Source organism: Phoca vitulina, unplaced genomic scaffold (assembly GCF_004348235.1).
Source record: "Phoca vitulina isolate PV1807 unplaced genomic scaffold, GSC_HSeal_1.0 scaffold59, whole genome shotgun sequence".
Classification (NCBI taxonomy): domain Eukaryota; kingdom Metazoa; phylum Chordata; class Mammalia; order Carnivora; family Phocidae; genus Phoca; species Phoca vitulina.
The window spans coordinates 6,604,028-6,627,990 of NW_022589762.1; the positions used below are offsets into that span (position 1 = coordinate 6,604,028).

Consider the following 23,963-nt stretch of genomic DNA (forward strand, 5'->3'; position numbering starts at 1 on the left):
GGCAAGGTGGCTAGGGAAGGTCAGACACAAAAGGAGTGAAATGGAGACTATGGGTGAGAAATTGTCTGTTGGGGTCCATTTTGGCTGGACCAAGAATGTGTAAAGGGGCCTAGGATTAAATACATTGAAAGAATGTCCCACAGAGGCCTTGGTAAAGATATGGGAACCCTGGAAGTCTTTGAACAAAGGATGGTAAGACCACCGCTAACGCTGGAAAGCATAAACAGGGCAGTAGCAAGATGGTGGTGGATGCAAAGGGCTGTGTTGAGGGTGTGCCAGGCAAAACACCAGGTGCAGAAGGTTCAGAGGCTGAGCAGAAGCAGCATCTTCCAGAGATATTCCAGAGGCAAGATCAAACCCCCTGGACAGAAGAGTGGAAGAACAGCGATGTTGCGATTTCTCAGCTTGGGGCCTGGAGGGCGGTGGAGCCCTCCCCATGGTCGGAAACACAGGAACAGTCCCAGGAGCGGAGTTTCCAGGCAGAGGAGCGGAGAAATGTCTCCCTGGGGATGGATTCTCCTCCTGGCCTCATCCAATGCCTCAAAACAAGCCTGAGGTGGTGGCTGGGAGGGGAGTTCCTCTTTTCAGACCAGAGTTTGTTCAGCCTCAGTACATGGGTTCCAAAACCCAAAGAAGTTTGGTAAGCGGGCAATGACAGCCAGGAACAAAGAAGAGAACGGACAATTTTCTATAACACACCTCTGCTCAATCAAACGGAAGCTTTCAGGGCCTAGCCTCTCCAAAGAAAGCAAAGTTAGCTGCGTTTTGTTTTGTTTCGTTTTTGTTTTGTGACCACGGGGCCCTTGCTTGTAACTGTCTGCCCCCCTCTCTCTCTGCCGCTAGCCCCTGAGGTCCTGAAGGGCCTGGGTCCCACTTGTCACCCCTGCGGGCCTGGTGCCTGGCACAGGTCCTGACCCAGCAATGCCCTCGGGGATGGCCAGGATGAGGGCACTGCAGAGAGAGGACATGAAATCAGAGTTGAGCTTAAATATGAGTCTGAGGGACAGCATTCTACTCTGTCCACTTCCACTAATGACTTGGTCCCTGAAGGCAAAGGGGCAAATTAAAGCCAGAAGGGACTTTTCTCTGAGGGAAGCCATGATCATAAACGTGGTTCACTTTGGTCTTGGGAGATGAAAATTGTTGCATATAAAAAATATATCTAAATATGTCCACAGTGATGGGGTGCCTGGGTGACTCAGTTGGTTGGGCGACTGCCTTCGGCTCAGGTCATGATCCTGGGGTCCCAGGATCGAGTCCCGCATCAGGCTCCCTGCTCAGCAGGGAGTCTGCTTCTCCCTCTGACCTTCCCCCCTCTCATGCTCTCTCTCATTCTCTCTCTCAAATAAATAAATAAAATCTTTTTAAAAAATAAATAAATAAATATGTCCACAGTGAAAAGGAAGGCTGGCCCAACTATCATGGGATAGAAAGAAGTAAGGCCTCTATTTCTCTGTCACTGAAGGAAGGAAGCTAAAGTGCCATTCATTCAAGAAACATTTTATTGAGGGGAGCCTGGGTGGCGTAGTCAGTTAAGCTTCCAATTCTTGGTTTTGGCTCAGGTCATGATCTCAGGTTCATGAGATCCAGCCCTGCATCAGCCTCTATGTTCAGTGGGGAGTCTGCTTGAGATTCTCTCTCCCTCTCCCTCTGCCCCTCCTGCTCATGCTCTCTCTATCTCTCAAATAAATAAATAAATCTTTAAAAAAGAAAGAAACCTTTTTATTTGGGTCTTACTACATTCCAGGAATTGTGCCAGTTGAGACTAGGGAGGAATAAGAGGGTTTCTGCCCTCAAACACTCACATTTTTTCCTCTACCAAAGCAGGTGTAGGAGACAAGAAGAACTGTCCATGGAAGAACCCAAAACTGCTTCCAAGAGACATGTCTGAGCCTGAGCAACTCAGCAAGAACTTGCTGCAGGCAGACAGACCAGCACAGGCAAATCCAGCCCTGGAAGCAGGAGATAAGCAGGTGCGTATTTGCAGAGCCAGCTCCTGGCTGACCTTGCAAGCTATGCCCTGCAGGGCATTTGAACTTTAACTTAAGGGAAGTCAGTAACATTGAAGGATTTTATGTAGAAAAGAAAACATGCTCTGGACTGCATTTTAGAAAAGCCATTTTAAAAAGTGAGAAGGAAATGGGAAAGAGGGGGGGAAAAGAAGCAGGGGACAAGTTAGGATGCATCTGCAGTCACATAAAGGAGGTAAGCATTCTGGTTATAAAATAAATAAGCCATGGAGATGAAAAGTATAGCATGGGGAACACAGACAATAATAAAAAAGAAGATAGGGGCACCTGGGTGGCTCAGTTGGTTAAGTGTCTGCCTTCTGCTCAGGTCATGATCCCAGGGTCCTGGGATCGAGCCCCAGTTCAGGCTCCCTGGTCAGCGGGGAGTCTGCTTCTCCCTCTCCCTCTGCCCTTCCCCCTGTTCATGCTCTCTCTCTCTCAAATGAATAAGTAAACTCTTTTAAAGATTAACTAATTAATTAGAAAAAAGAAGAGGAAGAAGAAGAAAAGGAGGAACGGTGAGGGCTTGAGTGGGAATGCAAAATTCTTAGTAGAGACAAAACCAGTGAGGTAAGGAGCCATGAATAAAAAAGGTTCTGGATCATACTGAGCAGGCTTCTCCCCAGCTGGGGTTGATGCAAAGTCAGAGAGGAATCTTGGAGGAGAAGACAGGGTCTATGCCATTTCTGGGATGCTCCTTCAAATCTGCAATTTTAGGATGGTGTTGCAACCCTGGTCTCTGAGCAGACCTGTCTCGTGCATATCCATCCGCTGGGTGATGCTCACGGGTCTTGGTGGACACATCTATACAACGGGGGTTGGGGGGGGGAGAGATAGCCCTTGGCCCTCCAAAGTCATCTGGCCTTCACTCCAAATGAATGAATATTTACGTTTGCAAGCACAATGCACCCCCCTTTCTATTGAGGTTTGACAGGATGTAAACTCATGACCAAGAAAAATGAGATTTCCTCTAATGATTATGTGAATGACAGAAGAAATCTGTCTTATCACCCACATTAAGGGCCTCAAAACTTGGGCTGTATTCAAGAAGCTGGAGGAAGGCTTGAAGGGGGATAATTGAATTCCTGAAGCAGGAAGACAATAGTGATTATTTTTTAGATGATTGGAGGAACAAAAGCTTGTGGGTTTTAGATCAACAGATGACAAAAAGAGCCCATTTGAGATGCCAGACTTGACAAGTAGAGCCCTAAGGGCTTAGAGTTCTCTGAAAAGACAAACATCTTTAAGTGTTTACATCTAAGGCTTCTGAGTGGGATTCTTAGATTTGCTTTGGAGTCTGGTACCCTCCATCTATCAACATTACTGCCCAACCCTACACTCATGGGTTGGGAAGAAACTCCAGGGCTCGCTACACTGAGGGCTTCAGACTGTTGTTGTTGTTTTTTTAAAGATTTTATTTATTTATTCTTTTCTTTCTTTTCTCTTATCTTTCTTTTCTTCATTTCTTTCGTTCCTTCTTTCCTTGAGAGAGAGAGTGCATGCATACGAGTGAGCGGGGGCAGGGACGGAAGGGGCAAGGGGAGAGAGAGGGAATCTCAAGCTGACCCTCTGCTGAGCGTGGATCCTGATGCAGGGCTCAGTCTCACGACCCTGACATCACAACCTGAGTGGAAACCAAGAGTCAGACGCTTAACTGACTGAGCCAACCAGGCACCCTAGGCTTCAAACTGTTTTCAGTCAATTCCTAGATTAAAGGGAAAGAGATTGGACTCTTGATGAGAACAGTGGCAGTTCATATTCATGGAGAGCTTACATGTACCTAGCACTGGTTTTTAACTACTCTATATCCATGACCTACTTCTCGGAACCATTCCATAAGGTAGGCGCTATTATTGTCAAGTCTATTTTCTAGATGAGGAAATTGAGCCTGGCTGACTTTATGCATCAAGCCCAGAGTCATGTCACTAGCTGATGCAGGCTGGGGACTAGAAGCCTGGTGGTTGGACTCCAGAGCCTACCCTAACGCTCACTTAGCCTACACTACTAGATGGAGTAATATTTGGTAAAGTTTAGTCTGCAGCCCAGACTTTGTACATGGGAGCAAATACTCCCTTCCAAGGTGAAGAGAATATTCCAGGACAAAAGGAATGAAAGGAATCTAACTCAGAAACATAGTCCTTGCACTTATATAAAATACGAAATAAAATAGTCATGTCTCCAAAATGACTGATAGCTTAGCAAAATGGCCTAAAGAATTCTGGGAGTAAGTTTCTGTGGAACCCAGCTGGGAACACCCATGTGTGATTCAGGCTTCCTCCTCCTCAGAAGACTGAATCAGTATCAATTGAATTGTTGACTGAATCAATATCATTCTGAACTGTTGACTCTGTCCTGGTCTCTAAACTTGTTCCTCCCCTTATGTGCTTCATAAGTGTTTGATGAATGAAAGAATAAGTGAATGAGTCCATCTCTGTTTCTTCTTCCTTCCTTTGTCTTACTACCTCCTCTCTGTACTTGCTGCCTATTTCCTAAAGGGAAACACTGGCCAAGATTTTACAATTGCTCCTAATGGCCTGATACGAAACACAAACTTGTCTGATCTTCAGGGCCCACCATTAACCTACCAGATCTTCATCCAAACCCTCCCTACCCAAAATCCACCATTTGATTTGGCAACACTTATTTGTGGCCTTTGACCTTGTGAGTCCTTTTCCTTGGAATGCTCTCCCTTACTCTTATCATTAATTAGTATGTAGACCCTCAAAACCAGAAGTGACCTTGGAGATCAAGTCCAACCTTCTACCTACAGCTGGAAATCTCTTCAAAACATCCTTGACCCACCATCAACCAAGTCCCACTTTGAAGATGATCCTTCATTTGCCACATAAAGTTGTTATTAAACACTTATTTTTGTTAAGAAACCTTCCCTCATTAATTAATAAATCATTCATTTACTCATTTGTTTATCAGACACAGTGAATATCTATTATGTACCAGGAAATGTGCTGGGTTATGGAGGACATGGAAATGAATAAACCATGATTCCTACACACTGGACTCTGATAGACTAGGTCTGCAGAAGACAGATATGTGAGCAATATTACCATAATTCTGTAAGATACACTATCAGTGTGTGTACCATATGTAATGATGGGACAGAAACGCAAATAATTAGCAATTCCTCCCAGGAGGAATGGGGCTTGGTCTAGGAGGACATCACAGTGGAAACACTGAAAAGCTAAGTCTTAAAGGATGAGTCTGGGAATATTCAAATCAACAAGGTGGAATGAGGTGGCCACAGGCTGAGAATCCCAAGCTTACTGTACACTGATAATTCCTTCAGATCACATTACTTCAGGATACTAAATAATTTTTATTCACTGGAGAGTATTTTGTACATCGCCTGGGGCTTGGTGAATCGGTCTAATCCTTTTAGAAAGCAATCTGGTAAAATAAATTGAGAACTTTACAATGGCCATACCTTTGATCTAGTAATCACATCTGTAGGACTCTACCTTGAGGAGTCAATATGAAGATAATATATATTAGATCAGTAAATTGGGGAAGAATTCGAAAATGAGTCTCCAATATGCTTCATTGGAAAAATCAGCAAATAAACTATGGTACATCTATTGGAGGGATCATTTATCATGCAGCTCTTAGTTTTGAATATTATATGACAACTTGGAAATACTAACTGAAAAAAGAGCAACAAATGTGTGCATATGATTACAACTTTATTTTAAAATCATATACATAACAAAAAGGGTCTAAGAAGAAATGGTGCCAAAATGCTAATAAAAAATGGGCTGAAATGAGGTAAGTTTGGGAGATCTGCTCCCTTCTTTTCTCTATTTTCAAACTTTCTGTTACATGGTTGATTTGTTCCCTTATAGTCTGTAAAGAGTTTTGTGTGTGTGCGTTTTGTTTAATCTACAGAATGAATTTCACTCTCTACAAAATCGGGGTATGAACGTCTCCCAGAAGCCACTAAATCTAGTTCTCGGGGTTTTTTTTTTCCTCTTCTCATTACTTTGTAAAGTGCTCAAGTCTTACACATAGTGGATGTCCATCCAGTGATATGGTGGCTGACAAAGTACACATATATCCCTACACTCTGCTTTCCTGGTGCCTCAAGACCATTAAGAGAAACAGCAATACTTGACAACACAGCTTTTTTATGTGCTAGACATTCTTCTAAGCACTTCGCAGATACTAATTCATTAAAGACAACAATCCCATGAGGTAGATATTATTATCATTAATTATTATTTTATTTATGTATTTATTTACAGCTAAAGCAAATTGAGACACATAAAAGTTAGCCACTTACCCAAAGCTGTCCAAATAGCTGGTCACAGAGCCAGGATTTGAACCCAGGGGGTAAAGCTCTAGTGTCTCTGCTCTTAAGGCCTCAAAAGAGTAAGCTTTGGAATAGCCAGCTATCTGGACAGACAGGCAGGCAGGCCAGAAAAACCTACATGGATACCTGGGTGGCCGGGGAGGGGGACTGGGGTTGGTGGGCTGGGGGTTGGGAGACAGAGCCCAGGGATTTTTAACGTAAGCCACTTCCCCAGCGGAAACCTCAACTGCTGGCAGCAATTTCTGTCTGACAGGATGGCAGACACAGAGGAGTGGCATCCGGAGTATGCACGATCACCTCTGTGTAAATACCTGGTTCAGTGCCAGAGAGGGATCAGTGGTCAGTAGCACTTAGATAAAGATAAAAAGCATAAGAAGCTACATGTTTACCTCAACTGGGTCCTAGCCTATCGTTCCTGAAGCAGATATAAGGATTGTTCCTTCTCTGGTGAGTTTATTTAGATTACAAAGTACAGATTTTACCTGGAATGTTAGAACCCCAGAACTAGAACAGACCTTTTATAGCCATCTACTCTAGACCCTGTCCATCCCTCTACCCTTAACATACACATATTTGTATAAACAGAAGAGGAGAAATATCCATGAGAAATAACAAGCTTGGGACCTGGTGCACAGAGAGGCATCGGGAGCCCCCTATTACAAGTGATGAACCAAAGGAGGAAGGAGCTATCATGCAAACACAACGATAGGTCCAATGACAAATTACCAAGTGATTCTTCTGATGGATCTGATTGATGATTCTCCACACATTCTAGATTGAGTAAATGTTGAGATGATGTGGCTGACCTCTTGGTCCTATATTTTTAATTCATTAGTTCCAAATCTTGTGAATAAGCTTCTCAAATATCCACCCCAATAAAAGCTCAGGATTAGTCACAAGCAACCAAGAGCTTGAAGGCGGCTAATCTAAATTAGTACACGTATAATGGAGAACTCATGGCTTTTAAACCACATGTGAAATGACTGTGTTCCACCAACTTATACTACATGCACTCTTGCTTTCCAGCCAAGAATAGCAAGAGGTTCTGTAACTAGAAATCTACCTCTCATCCCCTACACAAAACAACCCAACTTTTTAAGAGAAAAGCTGACACTTTACCCAGCCCCACCTGAGTAGAGTGGTGGACTCTCCTATATTCTCCAAGTCAAAGATATAAGTATCCTTGGCCTGAGTGTCCTAGGATTACTTTACTCTTCCTTAATGGAACTTTCATTCTTAAATTTCAAGTGTCACTATTTCCCTTTCACTATTTCCCTTTTATCAATGACAGAAACCATGGAAAGGGGCCTGAGAGACCAAACTTCTCATTTCATAGATGAGAGGAAGGCCAAGAAGAAGAGTGTATCACCCTAGTGTCAAGGTGGTAATAGAGTTGCTCCTGGTTCTCATTCCAGGGTTGCTTCTGCCCTACCCTACTCACTTCCATGTGGCACTGAAGGTGACACTGTGTAGCCATGAAGCCCAAGAAGATGCAGAGACTGCCCCTGTCATTTCCCTAGCCCCTTTCCTTGCCCTCCATGCAGACCCCCGTGTGAACCTCCCCCAGGTGGAAGGAAAGATCATGTGATCTTACTCATCTCCATGTACTCTGGAGTCAGTCCAGTGTATGGCTCCAAGCTGTAGTCTAGGTCCCACTGCTCTGGATGCTTTGAGTGGGTAGAGTCAGTTTCTCCAGGTTCTGTCTCATCTTTCAGCTTCCGAAATAGTTTCTTTAGCTTCCTGGGAAAGAAATGGACCAGTCATCAAAAGCCTCTGGAGGACAGAGTTAGTTCTACAGACTGAAGGAGGAAAAAAAAAAAACAACTAAGGCTTTTTGACACTAAAGTCATCTCTGCTCCAAGGACTGAGAGAGGGACACTAAAAAGACTACTTTTCCCTTTCTTTAAGACAACGTGAGGTTTTTTAACAGGATGATGAAAGGTCCCCCCCACAAAGGGTCTGGTTTCTTCAAACCCAAAGAAACTGAACTCTTCCTACTGTTTGAGAAGCAACAAGACAGTTGGCCCTTCTTGCCAAATGTTGAGACCATCCTATTGTATAACAGGTGATCTGTCCATCCTCTTCATGGGGAAGAGAGGATGTCTAGAAAATACTAGAAAGATGCTCTCCTCCCAGCTCAAACATTTTCAGGTCTTAATAACATAAACAGCATCATACTTCCATTAAAGCCAACCTAAATGTTGTCTACCACTCTTATGGGTTGGATTGAATCTCCCCAAGATTCATATGTTGAAAGGCTAACCCCAGATGTGACCTCATTTGGGGATAATAGGGCTTTTAAGAGGTAATTAAGATTAAGTGAGGTCATAAAACTGGGGTCCTAATCCAATAGGATTGGTAGTCTTATAAGAAAAGGAAGAGACAGTGATCTTTCTCTCTCCACTATGTGAGGGAGGACACAGTGAGAAGGTGGTTATCTGCAATCCAGGAAGGTGGCCCTCATTAGAAACCAAACTCTGCCAGTCCTTGATCTTGGACTTTCCAGCCTCCAAAACTGTGAGAAATCAGTATCTGTTGTTTATGCCACACAGCCTATGATATTTTGTGATGGCAGCTCGAGTAGACTAAGTCAACCAAAATAAGAATGGTTTAAGTATTCTTAATCTGAGGATTAAGTGAAATGATGTTTATACAATCCTTAGCATAATATCTGGACACAGGAAGCATTCAGTAGATAATAACTATTATTATTTTTAATATTAAATGCTAAAATATGCCTGAGGGTATAGTTTTTTCATACTTTCCATTGATACACCATCACAGAGAATGAAATCAGGTAAAGGAACAAGGTACCAGTTGTGTTGATCAATCTAGAAGAAAGTTTCTAGGAAATAGTTGGGAGGAGAATTAATAGCAGAACAGTCAGAATCATACACTTGAAGAGTTAAAGGGACTTTGAAGTCCATGCTCCATCCAATGCAGGAATTCCTGCCACATTCCCCACATGGGATCATCTAACCTCTATGCAGCTATTTCCAGAAGACCGTTCTCAATATCATTTAGGTATGGCTTTCATTGTTAGGATATGCTCCTGACAGTTAGTGGAAATCTAATGGTTAAAAATAATGTTTTGTTTTTTTATGTTATGTTAGTCACCATACAGTACATCATTAGTTTTTGATGTAGTGTTCTATGATTCATTGTTTGCATGTAACACCCAGTGCTTCATGCAGTACATGCCCGATCAGTGTCCTGTGTCCATTTGCCATCAAGAAGACGTGGTATAGTGGTGTAGTGTAGTGGGTAAAAGTCTGATCTTTGATGGCAGAAAATAATTGCTTAAAACCCAGGTTTACAACTCACCAGCTGTATTTTCTTGGACAGGCTATTAAAACTCCATAAGCTTTAATTGTATTATCTATGAGAAAATAAATATTAACTAGCCCAAAGGGGCAATTAAAGGAGATAATCTATGTAACATGCTTAACTTATGGCTTGGTACATGCTAAGAGCTCAATATATTTATCCTTGTCCCTGTCGTCACCACCACCAACCACCACCATCATCATCATCATCATCACCATCACAGAAGGATTTAAAGAATGAGATCCACAGAAGCAGCAGTAAAATACAGTATTTCATAATAAAAGAGCAAGCAATAATTCTGTGATAATAAGAAATTAAAAAAACCTAGGTGGAGCCTAAAGATTCTGAAGCCAAATAGTGTGGACTGGCTGAGACCCTGTCTACAGGTCAAGACAGAAGGTGAGTTGAAGAAAAAATAATAAAGGAGAGAGAGAAGAAAAGAAAAAAAGGAAAAGGAGAGAGGGAGTTAAGGATGGAGGAAGGGGGCAGTCCAGAATCAGAACTCAGACTGAGACTTTTCCTCCAGATGCCAGTAATCGGAAAACTTGGCCAAATCTTTAGTAAAGAATAGTCAGTGGTTTTAATTAAATATGGAAAATTGAGCACATTCCACTTCTGAAATGCTATTAAAATGACAGTAAATGAATTTTAAAATGTCTAAAACCACAAGGTCATGAGTACAACAGTGTATGAGAGATGTTAATAAATATTTTGGAAGACAGACAGTGGATAAAGGGGTTAACAAAGCCGTGATGGCTGAATACCAAGTCCCTACAGTGAAAGACAGCAGAGAAAAGCAAGCCAGCTCATGCTGCAATCTCAGAAGTGTTCAGGAGTTTCAGGTACCAGGTACCATCAAAGGCAGGCAATAGTGATTGGTCAATGCATTGTTTAAGGAACAGTAGGCCCTAGTGTCTCTGTCCACCCATATTGCCCAGGTGACTGACTACCATTTTCCCAATACCAGCAGGAGTAAAAAGTTTATTCAGAGGAAAAAATGAACTGGGGAAATTCTAAATCTGCAATAAATCCAATAAAATGATAGGAAGTTAAAGAATCAATAAACTCTCAGAAAAAAATAGAAAAGACAAATAAATGGACAATAGGAAAGAAAAAATAAGAAAATTAATCAGTCTAGCAACTCCAGCATTTAATCAGAAAGAGAAAACAAAAGAAAATGGTGAAGAAGTATAAGGAAAAAGAAGAAAATGTCTCAGAGCTGAAAGATATGCATTTTCGGATTGGAAGGACCCACTCAGCATAATGATAAGGAAAAGGACTTCCACCAAAGCCCATCATCATGAGATTTCACCACTCTAGGAATAATGAACAGGATTCTAAAAGCTTCCATGTCCAGAGAGACAGATTCTCTAAAAATTATTTAGAAACAAAAAAAGAAATTCTCAACATCAGCCCTTGACACTAGAAAATACTAGAAAAATCTATTAATATTGAGAAGGCAAACTGACTTTTAGCAAGGGATTTTATACCCAACCAAATTATACATCAAGTGCAAAGGCAGAATAAAGAAATATAAACCATGCAAGGTTTTAAAAAAGATATCCTTCTACGCATCTACCCCCGTGAAGTTCTTGGAGGATGAATTTCACCAACCAAGGATATAAAACAAGAAAGGAAACCGTGGAATCCAACAAACAAGAAATCCATCAGAACAAGGAAGTGCTGGATCTAACTGGGATTGGTAGCTATGTAGAAGGTTTAGTGAACAAACAGTTTTGGTTTGAACAACAGAATAAAGATTCCCAGAGGATGGTCTCCAGGAGAAAACATGACTTCTGATGTGTTTAATGAGGTGATCTATCTGGGAAAGTGGACACTTAAACAAGTGCTACCAATAATGTGTAGAGTATTATGAAGGGAGAAATTTAGGTAATAATGAAAACAGAAAACAGAAAACTAACCTGACCTAAATCAGGGAAAGTTTTCCCCAAGGAAGAGATGTGTAAACCAACTAAATGATGAAAGATGACAGAAGTATGGGAAAGAGGGAGAAGTTATGTTCTAGGCAGAGGAGATTATCTGTGCAACGGCCCAAGGCAAATATGAGAATGGCTCAGAGAAGGGACCGAAAGGAGTTCAAAATGCTCAGAGCAGAGAGTAGGACAGAAAAAATGAGGAAAGAGAAGAGTGAAAAGGTAGTGCAGGTTCACAGCATGAAGGCCTTGTCGGCCATCTTAGGCAGTGGCTGAGGTGAGAGATGATGGCCCCAGAGTCCATGGTAACCACAGTGGACACGAGGACAGACTGAGACAGGCTCAGGAAGCAGAGTTAAGAAGCTGGTGGCGACCCGTATGAGGGAAAGAAAGCAGAATAAGGAACTAAGGACCACTCTAGGGTCTTCAGGCATGGGTGTGGATGGTGGTACAGTTTGCTAAGACAGGAACACTAAAGAAGAGGCCATTTTGATGAAGGGGTGGGGGAGGAATGGTTGAGGCAGAGGATCCCACATGACAACTAAGTAGGGATATCTAGTAAGCATTTTATGCACAGGTCTAGAGCCCTTAAAACAGGTCTGGGTGGAAGCTAACAATAATAAGAATCATCCTGGAGAGAGGAACCAAAACCATAGCAATGAGCCCCACCTGTGTGTGGATGGAGCACAGGAAAGGAATTCCAACAGTCAAGGGATGGGGAGAGGGAGTGGAGCCTTCCAAGGACAAAGAAAGCAGCCGTTGTAGGAACAGAAGGTCAACTGTGAACCCATGTGGCAAAGAAGGGAAGGGTGGAAGGGGTGTTCCAGGAAAGACTTCAGCCACAGTGTTACACACTGTGGGGAGGTCAAAGACGATGAGGGGAAAAAAAATCCACAAATAATTCTTATGCACCCCCTCCTTCCCAGAAGTTCCCCTCCTGGAGATCTCCGTGAGCATTAAAAAAATTAATAAAGAAAGTCCCTAGAGAACAAGATTTAACAGGAATCCTGCAAATTGTATAACATACAGATGGGCCGTTTGGAAAACTTCAGATTATGATTCCGACCGTATGATGCACTCGCTTGTTAAAATAACTCCTTTGATGTTACCCCCTTGTCCTTTTCATCTGCTCTGCTATTTTTCCGTCCCTTTTTAATGACAGGTCTGAGAAACTGTCCGGAAGGCTTGGAGCCTTTCTTCTGCTTGTGCCCCATGGGCTCACCCCAAGACCATGGTGATTGTCTGTCACACCTTAGACTTCCTGCCACAGGGATCTGGGCCCCAGGCAGCTCTCCACAGACCTGGCTCCACATGCCTCAAGCCTCATTAGAGAAGGCAGAACCAAGCCCTAAATGGACCAAAGAAGAGGAACATAGCAACCTCTAGGCTATGTATTCCTTTCCTTGACACCTGACAAGGTTCAAATTTGTTCCTTAAACTTCTGATTCATGGCCAGATTCCACTGTCTTTGAGAACACAGACCTCCTTCGCCTGTGATGCCTTTAAAGAGAGACTGTTTTATGTCTTGAAATGTAATATTTATCACATTTACCGAAAAAAAAAAGCAGAAAGTTTATAAAATCTTGCTGGCCGTGTCCAGGGTACATTACAGCTATTTTGGGATATGATCTGGTGTTTTTAGTAAGAATAGGGATGGGGGGACATTTTGCTGGTGGGAGTATTCATGTCTTTGCTCTGTCTGCCTCGGACTTCGCCCAGGAAAGAATCTGGCATTTGAAAAAGATAGCATTTTATTTTTTATCAAAAAAAAAAAAAATCCTTCTTAATAATAAAAGGCCCATTTCCAATTTTGCTTCAAGGAAGACTGGAGCTAAGTTTGAGATAAAATTATGGTGAGAAGTTGGGATGTGGGGTGGCATGTTTCGGGGGCCCCATGCGATCTGGATGCAAAGTCTATCCTGCACAGACACATGTGGGAAAGGCGGGGTGTGTGGGGCAGCAGCAGGGGAGAATGGAAACCCCTGTCAGGGGACTCAGGTAATAAATAGCACAAGATCCGATTCTGCCACGCCGCCCGCCATGTCTGAAGGCATCTCAGATGGAGCTGCCGATGAGCATTGTTCTGGGGCCTGTAATGTTTAAAACCATCCAGTGCCTCTCTGGAAAGCATCTGTCACAACTGTGTCAGGCCCCAGGAGCCTGGGGATGCTGAGTGGGGATAGTCCAAGGCCAGATCACGCAACTCAGTTTTATTTATTATCATGTCCTCAATTAGTCGCAGAGCTGCCTTTAAAGAACCCACTGCCCCCAGTTTCACTGCCTCCCTTTGAAGCACTGTGTTCCTTTCATCCACAGGGCCTCTGAATCCAGGCCTGGCCAAGGTGGGACTGCCACTGCCTGGGGGGAGGTGCTTGGATGAGCCGGGCTGCCGCACAGCCCTGAGGATTTCGGGGTAGATCTGGCACCTGCCAGATTTAAGGGGTAGCAAAGCGGGGTCTGAGCGAGCTGGCGAGGCTTATCCAGGTCCCAAAGGGCAGCTGTACAGTATCCATGGACATGCCCCGCATCTGTGCCAGCCTTGTGGAAGCCTGCGGGATTAGCAGGGATGCTATTGGTCTAAAGCAATGCTTCCTGAGCAACAGACACATTGCACCGGCAGTCCATTGGACACCTTTGGAGGTCTCTACACTTGGCCTTCATCTCATTAGAGCATCTGGGAGAATTCCTTCCTTCCCTGCTCTCGTTCAGCCCCTCTGATGGCGGTCAAGGAGAAAACCCCAGTCTGCTGCTGGCATGCCTTTAACAACTCCCCAGTGCCTGTCCAGCTTCCTTTATAACAGAGAGAATGCAGATCTTAGGCTGATGTCATTGGTTGTTTAATAGTGTTTACTTTTATCGTATTTCTTTCTACTGTGAGTTGCTATTCATGATAGCTAGCAGTGTTCATTTTCCATTTTCAGAAATGTTATGAATTTAAATAAAAAGTGAGTTGGTTTAGAGGAAATGAATAGGCAAATAGCTGTTTAGGTAGATATGGAGAAAAAAAACTTTAAGAGTTAGCTTACAAATCACTGAAGATTGGGTAAGAATGTTCTACAAGAAACCTACTGGACTGTAAGATTCTCAAGGGCATCAAAATTGTGGTTGTGGTACTTTTTGCAAGACACACACGCAGAATCTAATAAGAATGTTTCACCCTCAGGGAGAGAGATAAATTATAGCTGACTGGCTACTGATAATAGTCAATTAGATAGTCTTTAATATTTCAAAATTTTCTTTGGAAGAATCTTAAAAAATCACTTTCAGAAGTAGATGATAAACACCTTTTTTTTTTCAATTACTTGTTTATTTCAGAGAGTCTTTCACTCGCCACTAGCATTTCTCAGTTCTTTTTTATTATTATTATGTTATGTTAATCACCATACATTACCTCATTAGTTTTTGATGTAGTGTTCCATGATTCACTATTTGCGCATAACACCCAGTGCTCCATGCAGAACATGCCCTCCTTAATACCCATCACCAGGCTAACCCATCCTCCCATCCCCCTCCCCTCTAGAACCCCCGGTTTGTTTTTCAGACTCCATAGTCTCTCATGGTTCATCTCCCCCTCCGATTTCCCCCCCTTCATTCTTCCCCTCCTGCTATCTTCTTCTTTTTTTTTTTTAACATATAATGTATTATTTGTTTCAGAGGCACAGATCTATGATTCAAGATAAACATCTTCTAACTGTATAATCTTATATCTTTTATCCCGTGTTCTTAACTAGTATAATCACCTACCTAACTCCTCAGACTTGCTTCTGTTTTTAAAAATCAAATCTGGCCTCTAAGACTAATATTTATCTCTTCTGGGGAAAGAAAATGAAGGTACATGAGCCAAAAGCCATTAAGCCCTGAACAGAAGAGAAAAATAGTGCTCCTGAATTGGTCTTCTCAATCTCATTCTCGGACTTGCAGCACTCACAAAGCATCACTTACAAATATAAAGGTAATGATGCGCAGTACACCTAGGCTGCCTGGAACCCCGAAGAATGGTCCCTCCTTTCTTGGACTCCATATTTTCTATTTTCTAGACAGCTGGGCATTCATCCAACCTTTATTTTTACATAAGCCATGTTGCATGAAAATCTTTTTAGAATAACTGTAACAGGGTCATACAGTGAGTACATTATAATGCCTCAATTTAAACCCAGATCTGTTGGACTATCTCTGTCCTACTGAGATGTGCTACCTCCACCACAGAATTCAAGGCCACTGAGTCTAAGTTTTATAATTTATACCTCTCCTTCCTCACTGTCAGGTTCAACTGTCATTTCTCTTTTGACTATGAAAGACTCCTTCTGTTTTCTTGCTTATGTCATGTTTCTCAACGGAGTCACACATAAGGGTATCACCAGGTGCTTGAACTCTGGATTGGGTGGGGTCTAATTTCTAGAGAGTGGGCTCTCAGTAGGGAGTGGAAAATCCAATAATCACTATCATAGTGATTTCATGTGGCCAAACTCAGAATACAACCTGTAGAATTACAAAGAACTTTGGAGATAAAAGACACTGGGGCTTGGTAGAAGAATTTTTGCTCTACATCCTCAGGGATTAACTACATATTCATTATTATAATTAACTACATATCTTATATAGTTAATATATTATATGTACATATGAAATTAACTACATAATTACATTGTATGTTTCCTCTAGCAGACTAGAAACTGAAATGAGGAACAATCTTTTGAAACAGAAGTGACCCGTATTTGGAACCAGCAGTGTCCAGTTTCACTGAATAGAGGAGAAGTTCACTGAACGTCAGAGCTGAAATGAGAACACCTCAGAGATGATTCTTATGCCATCATTTTCATCAAGAGAGGAGGACAGCAAGACTTAAAGAAGTGACTTGCCCATAGCTTTATGAGTCCCTGTGCAATTGCCATCAATTAAAGTGTGGCATATTAAACACGCATCAAGCATAAACAAGAAAATTTAGCCTTCAAGGCAAATAGCCATGTGTTAATTCATCTGTTATGGAGCTGATGGAGTTGATGGGTGGGGGGACATGCCAATACATTATCCAAACATATGCCTGAGCTCTTGTCTCTCTTATCCTCTATAAAAGGCCTCTGGGTCCAGAGTGAATGGACTAAGTGGTAGAGCAGATGTCCAGGGATGAATAAATCTCATGCCTGCAAGCTGTATACAATTCCATCCAGAGCAGAATAACGACACACTGGAAGGACAGGTGTCTTCCCCAGATGTCTGAAGGAGAATGGAGACTTTCCTTTGTAGCAGGAGTGGATGGGCTGGTCACGTAGCTTCAAAGGAGCCAGATGTGGCTTTGGTACATCTTTTCTTGGTCTGTATATTTTCTGGATGTTTATCCATAACAAATGTGGTCTCTCTCTGAGATGGTAAGCTCCTAGAGAACGGTGGCCATGTGTTTCACCAGCTTCGCTCGACTATCACTGAATGACTTTCGATCAGAAAGCTGGGAACAGGGCACACTTTCAGAGGGCGGGGTTTCTCAAAAGTGATCACTTCCTGACTGATGACTAGAGGCTGGCTTAAGCAGGGAGGTGCAACAGGATGGCCAGACACGACATTCTTACCCATCCTCCTCCTATAAAAGCACATACCCAAGGGCTACCCGCAACTGTCTCGGAGTGAGGGCAGAAAAACACCCAAAGCATTGAGCCTAAGGAATGGTACGTGAGCACCAAAAAGCAATAGAAACGCAAGATGGGGGAGGGGGGTTACATTTTTCTTTGACCTGAAGGTAGATTTTCATTATTGAGTTTTCATTTCTTTTAGATCCAGTGCCTATGAGTCACCTATCTCCATGCAACACCTAAATGAAAGAGGTCCTTCTATGAAATTTGTATCAAACCATGTGGGAGGGGATAGAAGATCTACATGAAGATCCAGTCTGAGCTTTACCAGCTCTGCATCCTTCCCCTCCTAAGATCACATATCCCACAGCTTCTTAGAGATTGCTCTAAATTATTACACAGTATTTCAAACTTTCGTATTCATTTATATCCACCATAATGAGAGTCCTTTTTTACTTACTCAGTGGGACGACAGTGAGCATTAAACATATTTTACACTTTGAGGTCCGAGCTACCTGACTCCTAGTTCTGCCACTTAGCCCTTAGGTTACTGAAGCAAGTGCTTATTAATCTTTCTAAGCTTCAAACCTCCCAAATCAGATCGGCAAACAAGACTTGTGAGATTTCCCCCAAGGCCCTGCCGCATGGGGAAAATTATTGTCAACTGCACAAAGGAGTAAATAACCAGGCTCTCTGAGAAGAGGAGGCCGGGAACACCCTGCTGGAAGTCTGGCCCTGCTGGGCTAGGCCCTGGTGGCAAGCGGAGAGGGAAGAGGGGTTCATTACATACGGGACTCCAATCTCAAAGATGTTGTTCTGGATCAGCTGCTTCCCCAACATGATGATGCTGAGCTGAATGCAGAGCTCCATGAGGCAGCCCCCTGGAGCACACTGCCCGGAAAAGAAGATAACGGAAGATGTGGTTAGACCAAGTGGAGCTCAGAGAAGCAAGGGCAAGAAGTGAGGCACGCTGCAAGGGGGGACGGCCGGGGCCAGGGGTGCACGGGCACACCACCAGCCGGACTGTACTTGCCTCTTCCATGCGGTAACCATCGAACACGTAAACATAGCTTCCAGGTCTGCCCACGAACCTGAAATCCAGAAGTGTGGGAGAGTTAGGGAAGGAGAAGACAGGGCTGCTAGAAGGCCTGCCTTCTGAGTGGAAGAGGCACCGCCCAACAGCCTCCTGGAAAGAACTGGCCAGGGCAGGGGCCAACTCACCCAGGGGTGGGCGTGGACACTGCGTTATTGGCTAGCTGTCACCTGGCCATCAAGGGTTCACCTCTTAACCCGAGTTCCAGGGGACAGGGGCTGAGGCTGGGGCTGGTGTGGGGCTGGGAAGGTCCTGTGTATGGGCATCTGTGACAATTTCTGAGCCTCAATGCCACAAGGTTTGGATTATCCCTAAGTGTACTATCTGTGCACCTTCCTCCCTCAACTAATGTTAAGAATTGAGTTCTGATCGAGGCTCCTCGGTGGGAGATTCTGATTTCCCAGGAAATGGTCCTACCCATCTATTTAAGGCTCAGCTCAAATCTTTCCTTCTCTGTGAAGTCTTCTGTCTCTGTTCACAATTAAGTATTTCCCGGCCACTTTCTTTATACTTCTATGATAGCAACTCATTGCGTGTGCTGTAGATAAGACCATCTCTTTCAATAGACCACAAATTATCTAAGGGTCGGGACCCCATTTTTTGGCCTGAAATATCTATGTAGGAAATTTGCTATTGATATTAAATCTAGAGTGAAAGCACCAGTGGAGTATATACCCGTTAATATGGATAGTCTCTCTGCTACTATAATTTCATACGAGTCAAGGGCAGAGATCCCAGGAAGGGGGTTGTGGTTTCTGTCACAAACCTATTTATAAGAAACTATCAAATATGCACAATAATAGCTCTTGCTGTGGAGGCCTGCTTGATGAGATTTTAGTGCTAGGGAAGCTTTTCTGACAAAGTTAATGCCTACTAGGAAATCTCCTTATAGGTAGCCAACTGGATCTAATTGTCAGAAGTGATTTTACAGCTAGACACATTGCATAATAAAGAATCTGACTGGCCTTTGTTGCTGGTTCTTGGAGAAGCCTCTAAATCCTTAGAATTTCCCCATAGGATTCTCTTTGTTATTGATAGTTGGGATCTTGAGACTATACCTAAATTTATGCTAATGAGATCACTCAGGATGGGGGAGGCCATGCCACAGAAACCAACTGTGTGATTAGAGGGTTGGGCCTTTCATCCAGGTAGTAGCAGCCTGACCTCAGGGGATGGAAGGGGGGTGGAGGCTGAGCTCAGTCACATGGTGAATGCTTCAACCAATCCCACCTATGTACTGCAAACTTACAAATTCTGGGCACGGAGGCTTGGATGAGCTTCCTGGTTGGTGGGACACATCAATGTGCCAGGAAACTAATGCATCCTGAGGACCTGGAAGCTTCTGTTTAGGACCCTCCTAAACCTCACCCTATGTGCCTCTCCCACTTGCTGGTTTGGATTTGTACCCCCTTTCTATAGTAGAACTGTAATTTTAAGTACAGGACATTCCTGAGTTCTATGAGTCATTCTAGAGAATTAGCAAACCTGAGCAGTTAGCGGCTGTAGCCAGTTGGTCTGAATCATGAGTGGCATAGGAACTCCAGAGCCTGCAGCTAGTGTTTGGAGGGAGGGCAATCTCGTGGAAGACGGTGCCCTTAAATCTGCGAAGTCTGTGCTAGCTCAGGGTAGCTGGTGTCAGAATTGCATTGCAAGACCTATGAGCCATTCACGAGACCTGAAATTCCTTCTTATCTCATGCTCAAAGTTGGGAGGCCCAGATTATTCTAAGACTCACCCTCTGGGGCCCAGGGTCAAATCCCTATAGTTTCTCTGGTTATCAGAATCCAAAGATTCTAATCCAAAATGACATAACGCTTATGCCACCGCTTCACAAACAGTACAGTGGGGATGGAGATGGGGAATGGGACTGAGAGTGTGAATTGACAGTGGGGACAAGCTGACTCTAGCGGGGGACCCAGTCTTAGGGACAAGTTGCACTTCCATGTGTGAAACCATTATACTCACCTCCCCTTGAAAAAGGCCACATAGAAGATGGGTGAGTAGGCATTGACAAACTTTAGCAAGAAAGCTTTGAGTATCAGGCGTTCTTCAAAAGTCTGTTCTGTTTTGGGAACCTCTGAAAGAAAAGAGCAAAGCTGGTAAGACTGAGAGACAGATTTTCACCTCTTCAGAGTTTTAATCCTGACTACATGAACCATTGTCTCTCGGCTCTCATTCCTTCAGAGTAGAAACCAAGCGATCTGTCTCTGGCACATTAGAACTGAATTCATCCGGGAGGTCCCAAATGGATTGCCAGGTACTGTGAAGCCACAGAAGGCAAAGGGTACACAGAATCATCACCTTTCTCCCTCCACTTCCCTCCTCTTATCCACTCCAGCAGCGGTTTCATGCTGTACTCCTGTAAGGGGGACATGAGCAAGCAGAACTTCCCCTAACCACCCTCACCTCATCAAGGGGAACGCAGCTTTTAACTGTGTGATTGCCACTTCCATAAGATTTTACTTGAACCAAAGTCCCTGATGAAAAAGCCTTGTTAACCAATGAACTACAGTCAACAGGCAGCAAAGACTTGTCTTGGGTACCATGACATTTTTCCTCTTTCTCGCCTCCTGCATTTCCAGCAGGAAAGCCTGCATCTGTATGCTCTCTGGATAGACTGGGACACCTTATACTCACTCGGTCAAATGATGGAGAATCATCAGATAAGCAAAACGAACATAAGCCTAATGTCTCAAACTCGGGGGTCACAGCCCCAGTGAGTTCTGTGAGGTTCAAGGAGAGGAGTCAGCTCATAATCCCCCAAGGACCCTAAGAAACACTGGCAGAAACCTCACTGATGCCTTCAGTAGACTCGAGACCCATGGGATGTTCTGGTGGACAACAGGGCACAGTGTTTGCTGGGGATTCACAGATCGTGAAAAACGGCTCGGCAAAGATAGGAGGTTACAGGGCCACACTTCAGGGGCAGAAAGAAAGCACTAGCCTGCATCATGCGCACTGATAAATATCACCCGAAAGTGTGCCGAGCACAGGGCCAAAGTATCAGGACCATGCCAGCCAGGAGGTTCTGTGTCCAGATGAGGTTGATGCATGGACCCATCTGACTTGTCTGCCCACCTGACTCACACACAGCTTTAGTAGCAATCTTTGGAAAAGTGGATGCAAAACTCTGTTCCCTCTCCTGATATTCCCTTCCTTGTCCCATCCCCTATGTACAAATCCTTCACATCCTTTAGCAATCAGATCAAATGTTGCCTGTAATCTCCTTCCCAAAGCCTTCCCCGATGACTTCAGATGGTAGTAATCTCTTTTTCTTCTATAGTATTTTATATTTCTCCTTATTAATTACCTACTTCCATGCCCTCCGAAAATCACAATGGGAGGTTTCATTGGTCTTCTGTCTTAGTTGGGGTTACCTGCTATGTCAAGAAGTAAGTAGTTTATTTGGGAAGTGCTCCCAGGAAGCTTTGGTGAGGGAGTGGGGTAGTGAGACAGAGAGGAGAGGGAAGGCAGCACGCATGTGTTCTGAACAATTGAAGGCCGCAGGCGACTGGGGCTCAGTCCCCCTGGGGACCTTCTAAGAGACTGTGAAATACCCCTCGTAATTACTACACTGAGGAGTGAGCAAGTGGAGTCCCTCATTGGGTGAAGGGTACCGCTGGACTTGACTCCCTAGCACTTCTGCCTTGTCGTACACATGGGCTGAGCATGCTCACAACTGGAGAACGCCTGCAGGCAGGGAGCGGCAGGGACCTCCAGGGACGCCAAAGGGATATGTGTGCTGTACCGTAGTGTCTGCTCCAAGCTGCTCCACAGGTGGCATTACACCCAGGCACGCACACCTGCTAACTCGTTTCCTCCTTACCTACCTATGTGAGGGGGTAGCGCATCTCACTTTTACAAAGAAAGGCAGCTGAGGTCCAGAGGGGTGACAGCCTTGCTCTAGATCATACAGGCCATAAGTTCGGGTTACAGAAGAGTTAAGGTCTGAACCAAGATCCACCTGTCTCCAAAGATGATGTTTACTCCACCACACTGTGAAATCAGGACCTTGGACTGCTGTCTCCATCAGACCTCCTCTTTCACCTCCCCACCCTCCACCCCCAGCCCACATGATATGTACCTAAGAAATATTTGTGAGCGGTCGGGTCACATGCATTGAGCACCAGCTGCATGTTGCCAGGGTGAACAGCGACTCCACACTTCCTGCAAGGAGCTTCATTTACCAAGGTCTCTGGGAGAGCCTTCTGCAAACTGCCAGTCTTTTCAAGATTTAATCTGTGAGTGGCAAAGAATCCTACCCCCTCTTGTCATGGCCAAAGGGGATCTTAGAGAGAAAAATGCTGTATTTCCATGACCTGTTTTCCCACACAGCACAGTGAGCCCCTCATTCATTTGCAATCTTAGAACATAGTCCTGAGTATAAAAGATGATGCCCAATAGCATCAGTGGTGGTCCAAGCACGAGCAGAGACCCGAGGAGATGGTCGCAGGCAGACGTCAGCCCATGGGGACCCTTGGCCCTGGGAGTGGCCTTGAGAACCAGAAAGCTTAGAGACGCCATAGTGCTACCCTCACAGTTGCAATCCTGGCCTCAACTTCTGCCTAAGGCCTGCGGAAATGAGAGCTACTCATCCTCTAGTCATGTCCTAGCCCCCATGAACCCTAAGAAACATGGTGTCACCCCTGGGCAGCCAGCAACACTGAAAACTGGTTCATTCTCTGAGAACCCCATCATCCTGAAGCCTACTTTAGTTTGCTTATGCTTTCTAACAGTCCTGGAGGCCCTGGCAGGCCATGCTGAACCTACAGAGCACCCAGTCATGCTATTCTGGGCTCAGCTGTATGTTGAGGGGAGTGACTACTTGCTTGTTTTGCTCCAGAGATGGCCGTAGGGACAGATTTTCACATCAGACACACCTGACTTCAAATGCAGAGTGTAGGTATATAGAAAGGATACCGACATCTCCCTCACAGGTTGTTGAAGACAGGATAGGATGCTTATAAAGCCCTCAGCCAAGAGCTTGGCAAGTGCTGGACCTCAATAAACGATAGCTCCTGTTGTCCTAAACAGTGTCCTCTGATACCATCACCTCCTCCAAGCTGGCAGCCCTGCTTTCTGCAGCACAGTTGGGCCATCTGTGGCCAGGTGTTTGTGCACATCTCTAGGCCCTAAGGTTCTGGGCATTGTTTCCATGCTGATTAATGAGCGCTTTCTACCAATCAGTGGAGAGGATAGCTAGTAGGTGACCCTGCTGGCACATAGCTGGGAAGGTCTAATCAAAACAGCCCCTCTCCCCACCTCCACAGAACTCCCAGCTCACGCTTCCTGACGTCCTCTAGACAACATGGGAAATAAACATTGTCTGCTAGGGAACCTAGAGACATTGCCATAATTTTATAGGAGATGAAGCTGGAACAATCTCCCATGATATCCCTCAGCTGGCAAACAGCTTTGTGGTTTTCTCCTTCCTGCCACGCCTAGAGGGCCACGGGCACAGCCCCATGAGCTAGAAGTCCAGCCAGTCCCACACCGCCTTGCCCAGCAAGCACTTGGATGATGGTCTGTACTCACCACTCACAGTGAACACTGAGACTTCTTTAGTTTATGGACATAAGCAAAGCCCCACAGATATTTCACCTGTAAGGGCTTTTCCCTCCCTGCTACAAAGTCTGCCCAACCAAAAGGCCAACGTGTCCCTGTTTGACTTACGCTTCTCAAGTCTTCCCTGGGCTCAAGATGTACATCCCC

General features: G+C 44.3%; 1 protein-coding gene across 1 annotated transcript in view; it reads right to left on the reverse strand.

Annotated features, from left to right (window-relative positions):
- LOC116623526 (anoctamin-2) overlaps window positions 1–23,963 on the reverse strand; it is a 127,660-nt gene that overhangs the window by 27,500 nt on the left and 76,197 nt on the right. The window contains exons 4-7 of the mRNA XM_032390748.1: window positions 20,217–20,328; window positions 18,192–18,249; window positions 17,949–18,049; window positions 7,928–8,073 (exon numbers count right to left, since the gene is read on the reverse strand). Coding sequence (XP_032246639.1) covers window positions 7,928–8,073; window positions 17,949–18,049; window positions 18,192–18,249; window positions 20,217–20,328 — 417 coding nt within the window. The remainder of the gene's footprint in view (window positions 1–7,927; window positions 8,074–17,948; window positions 18,050–18,191; window positions 18,250–20,216; window positions 20,329–23,963) is intronic.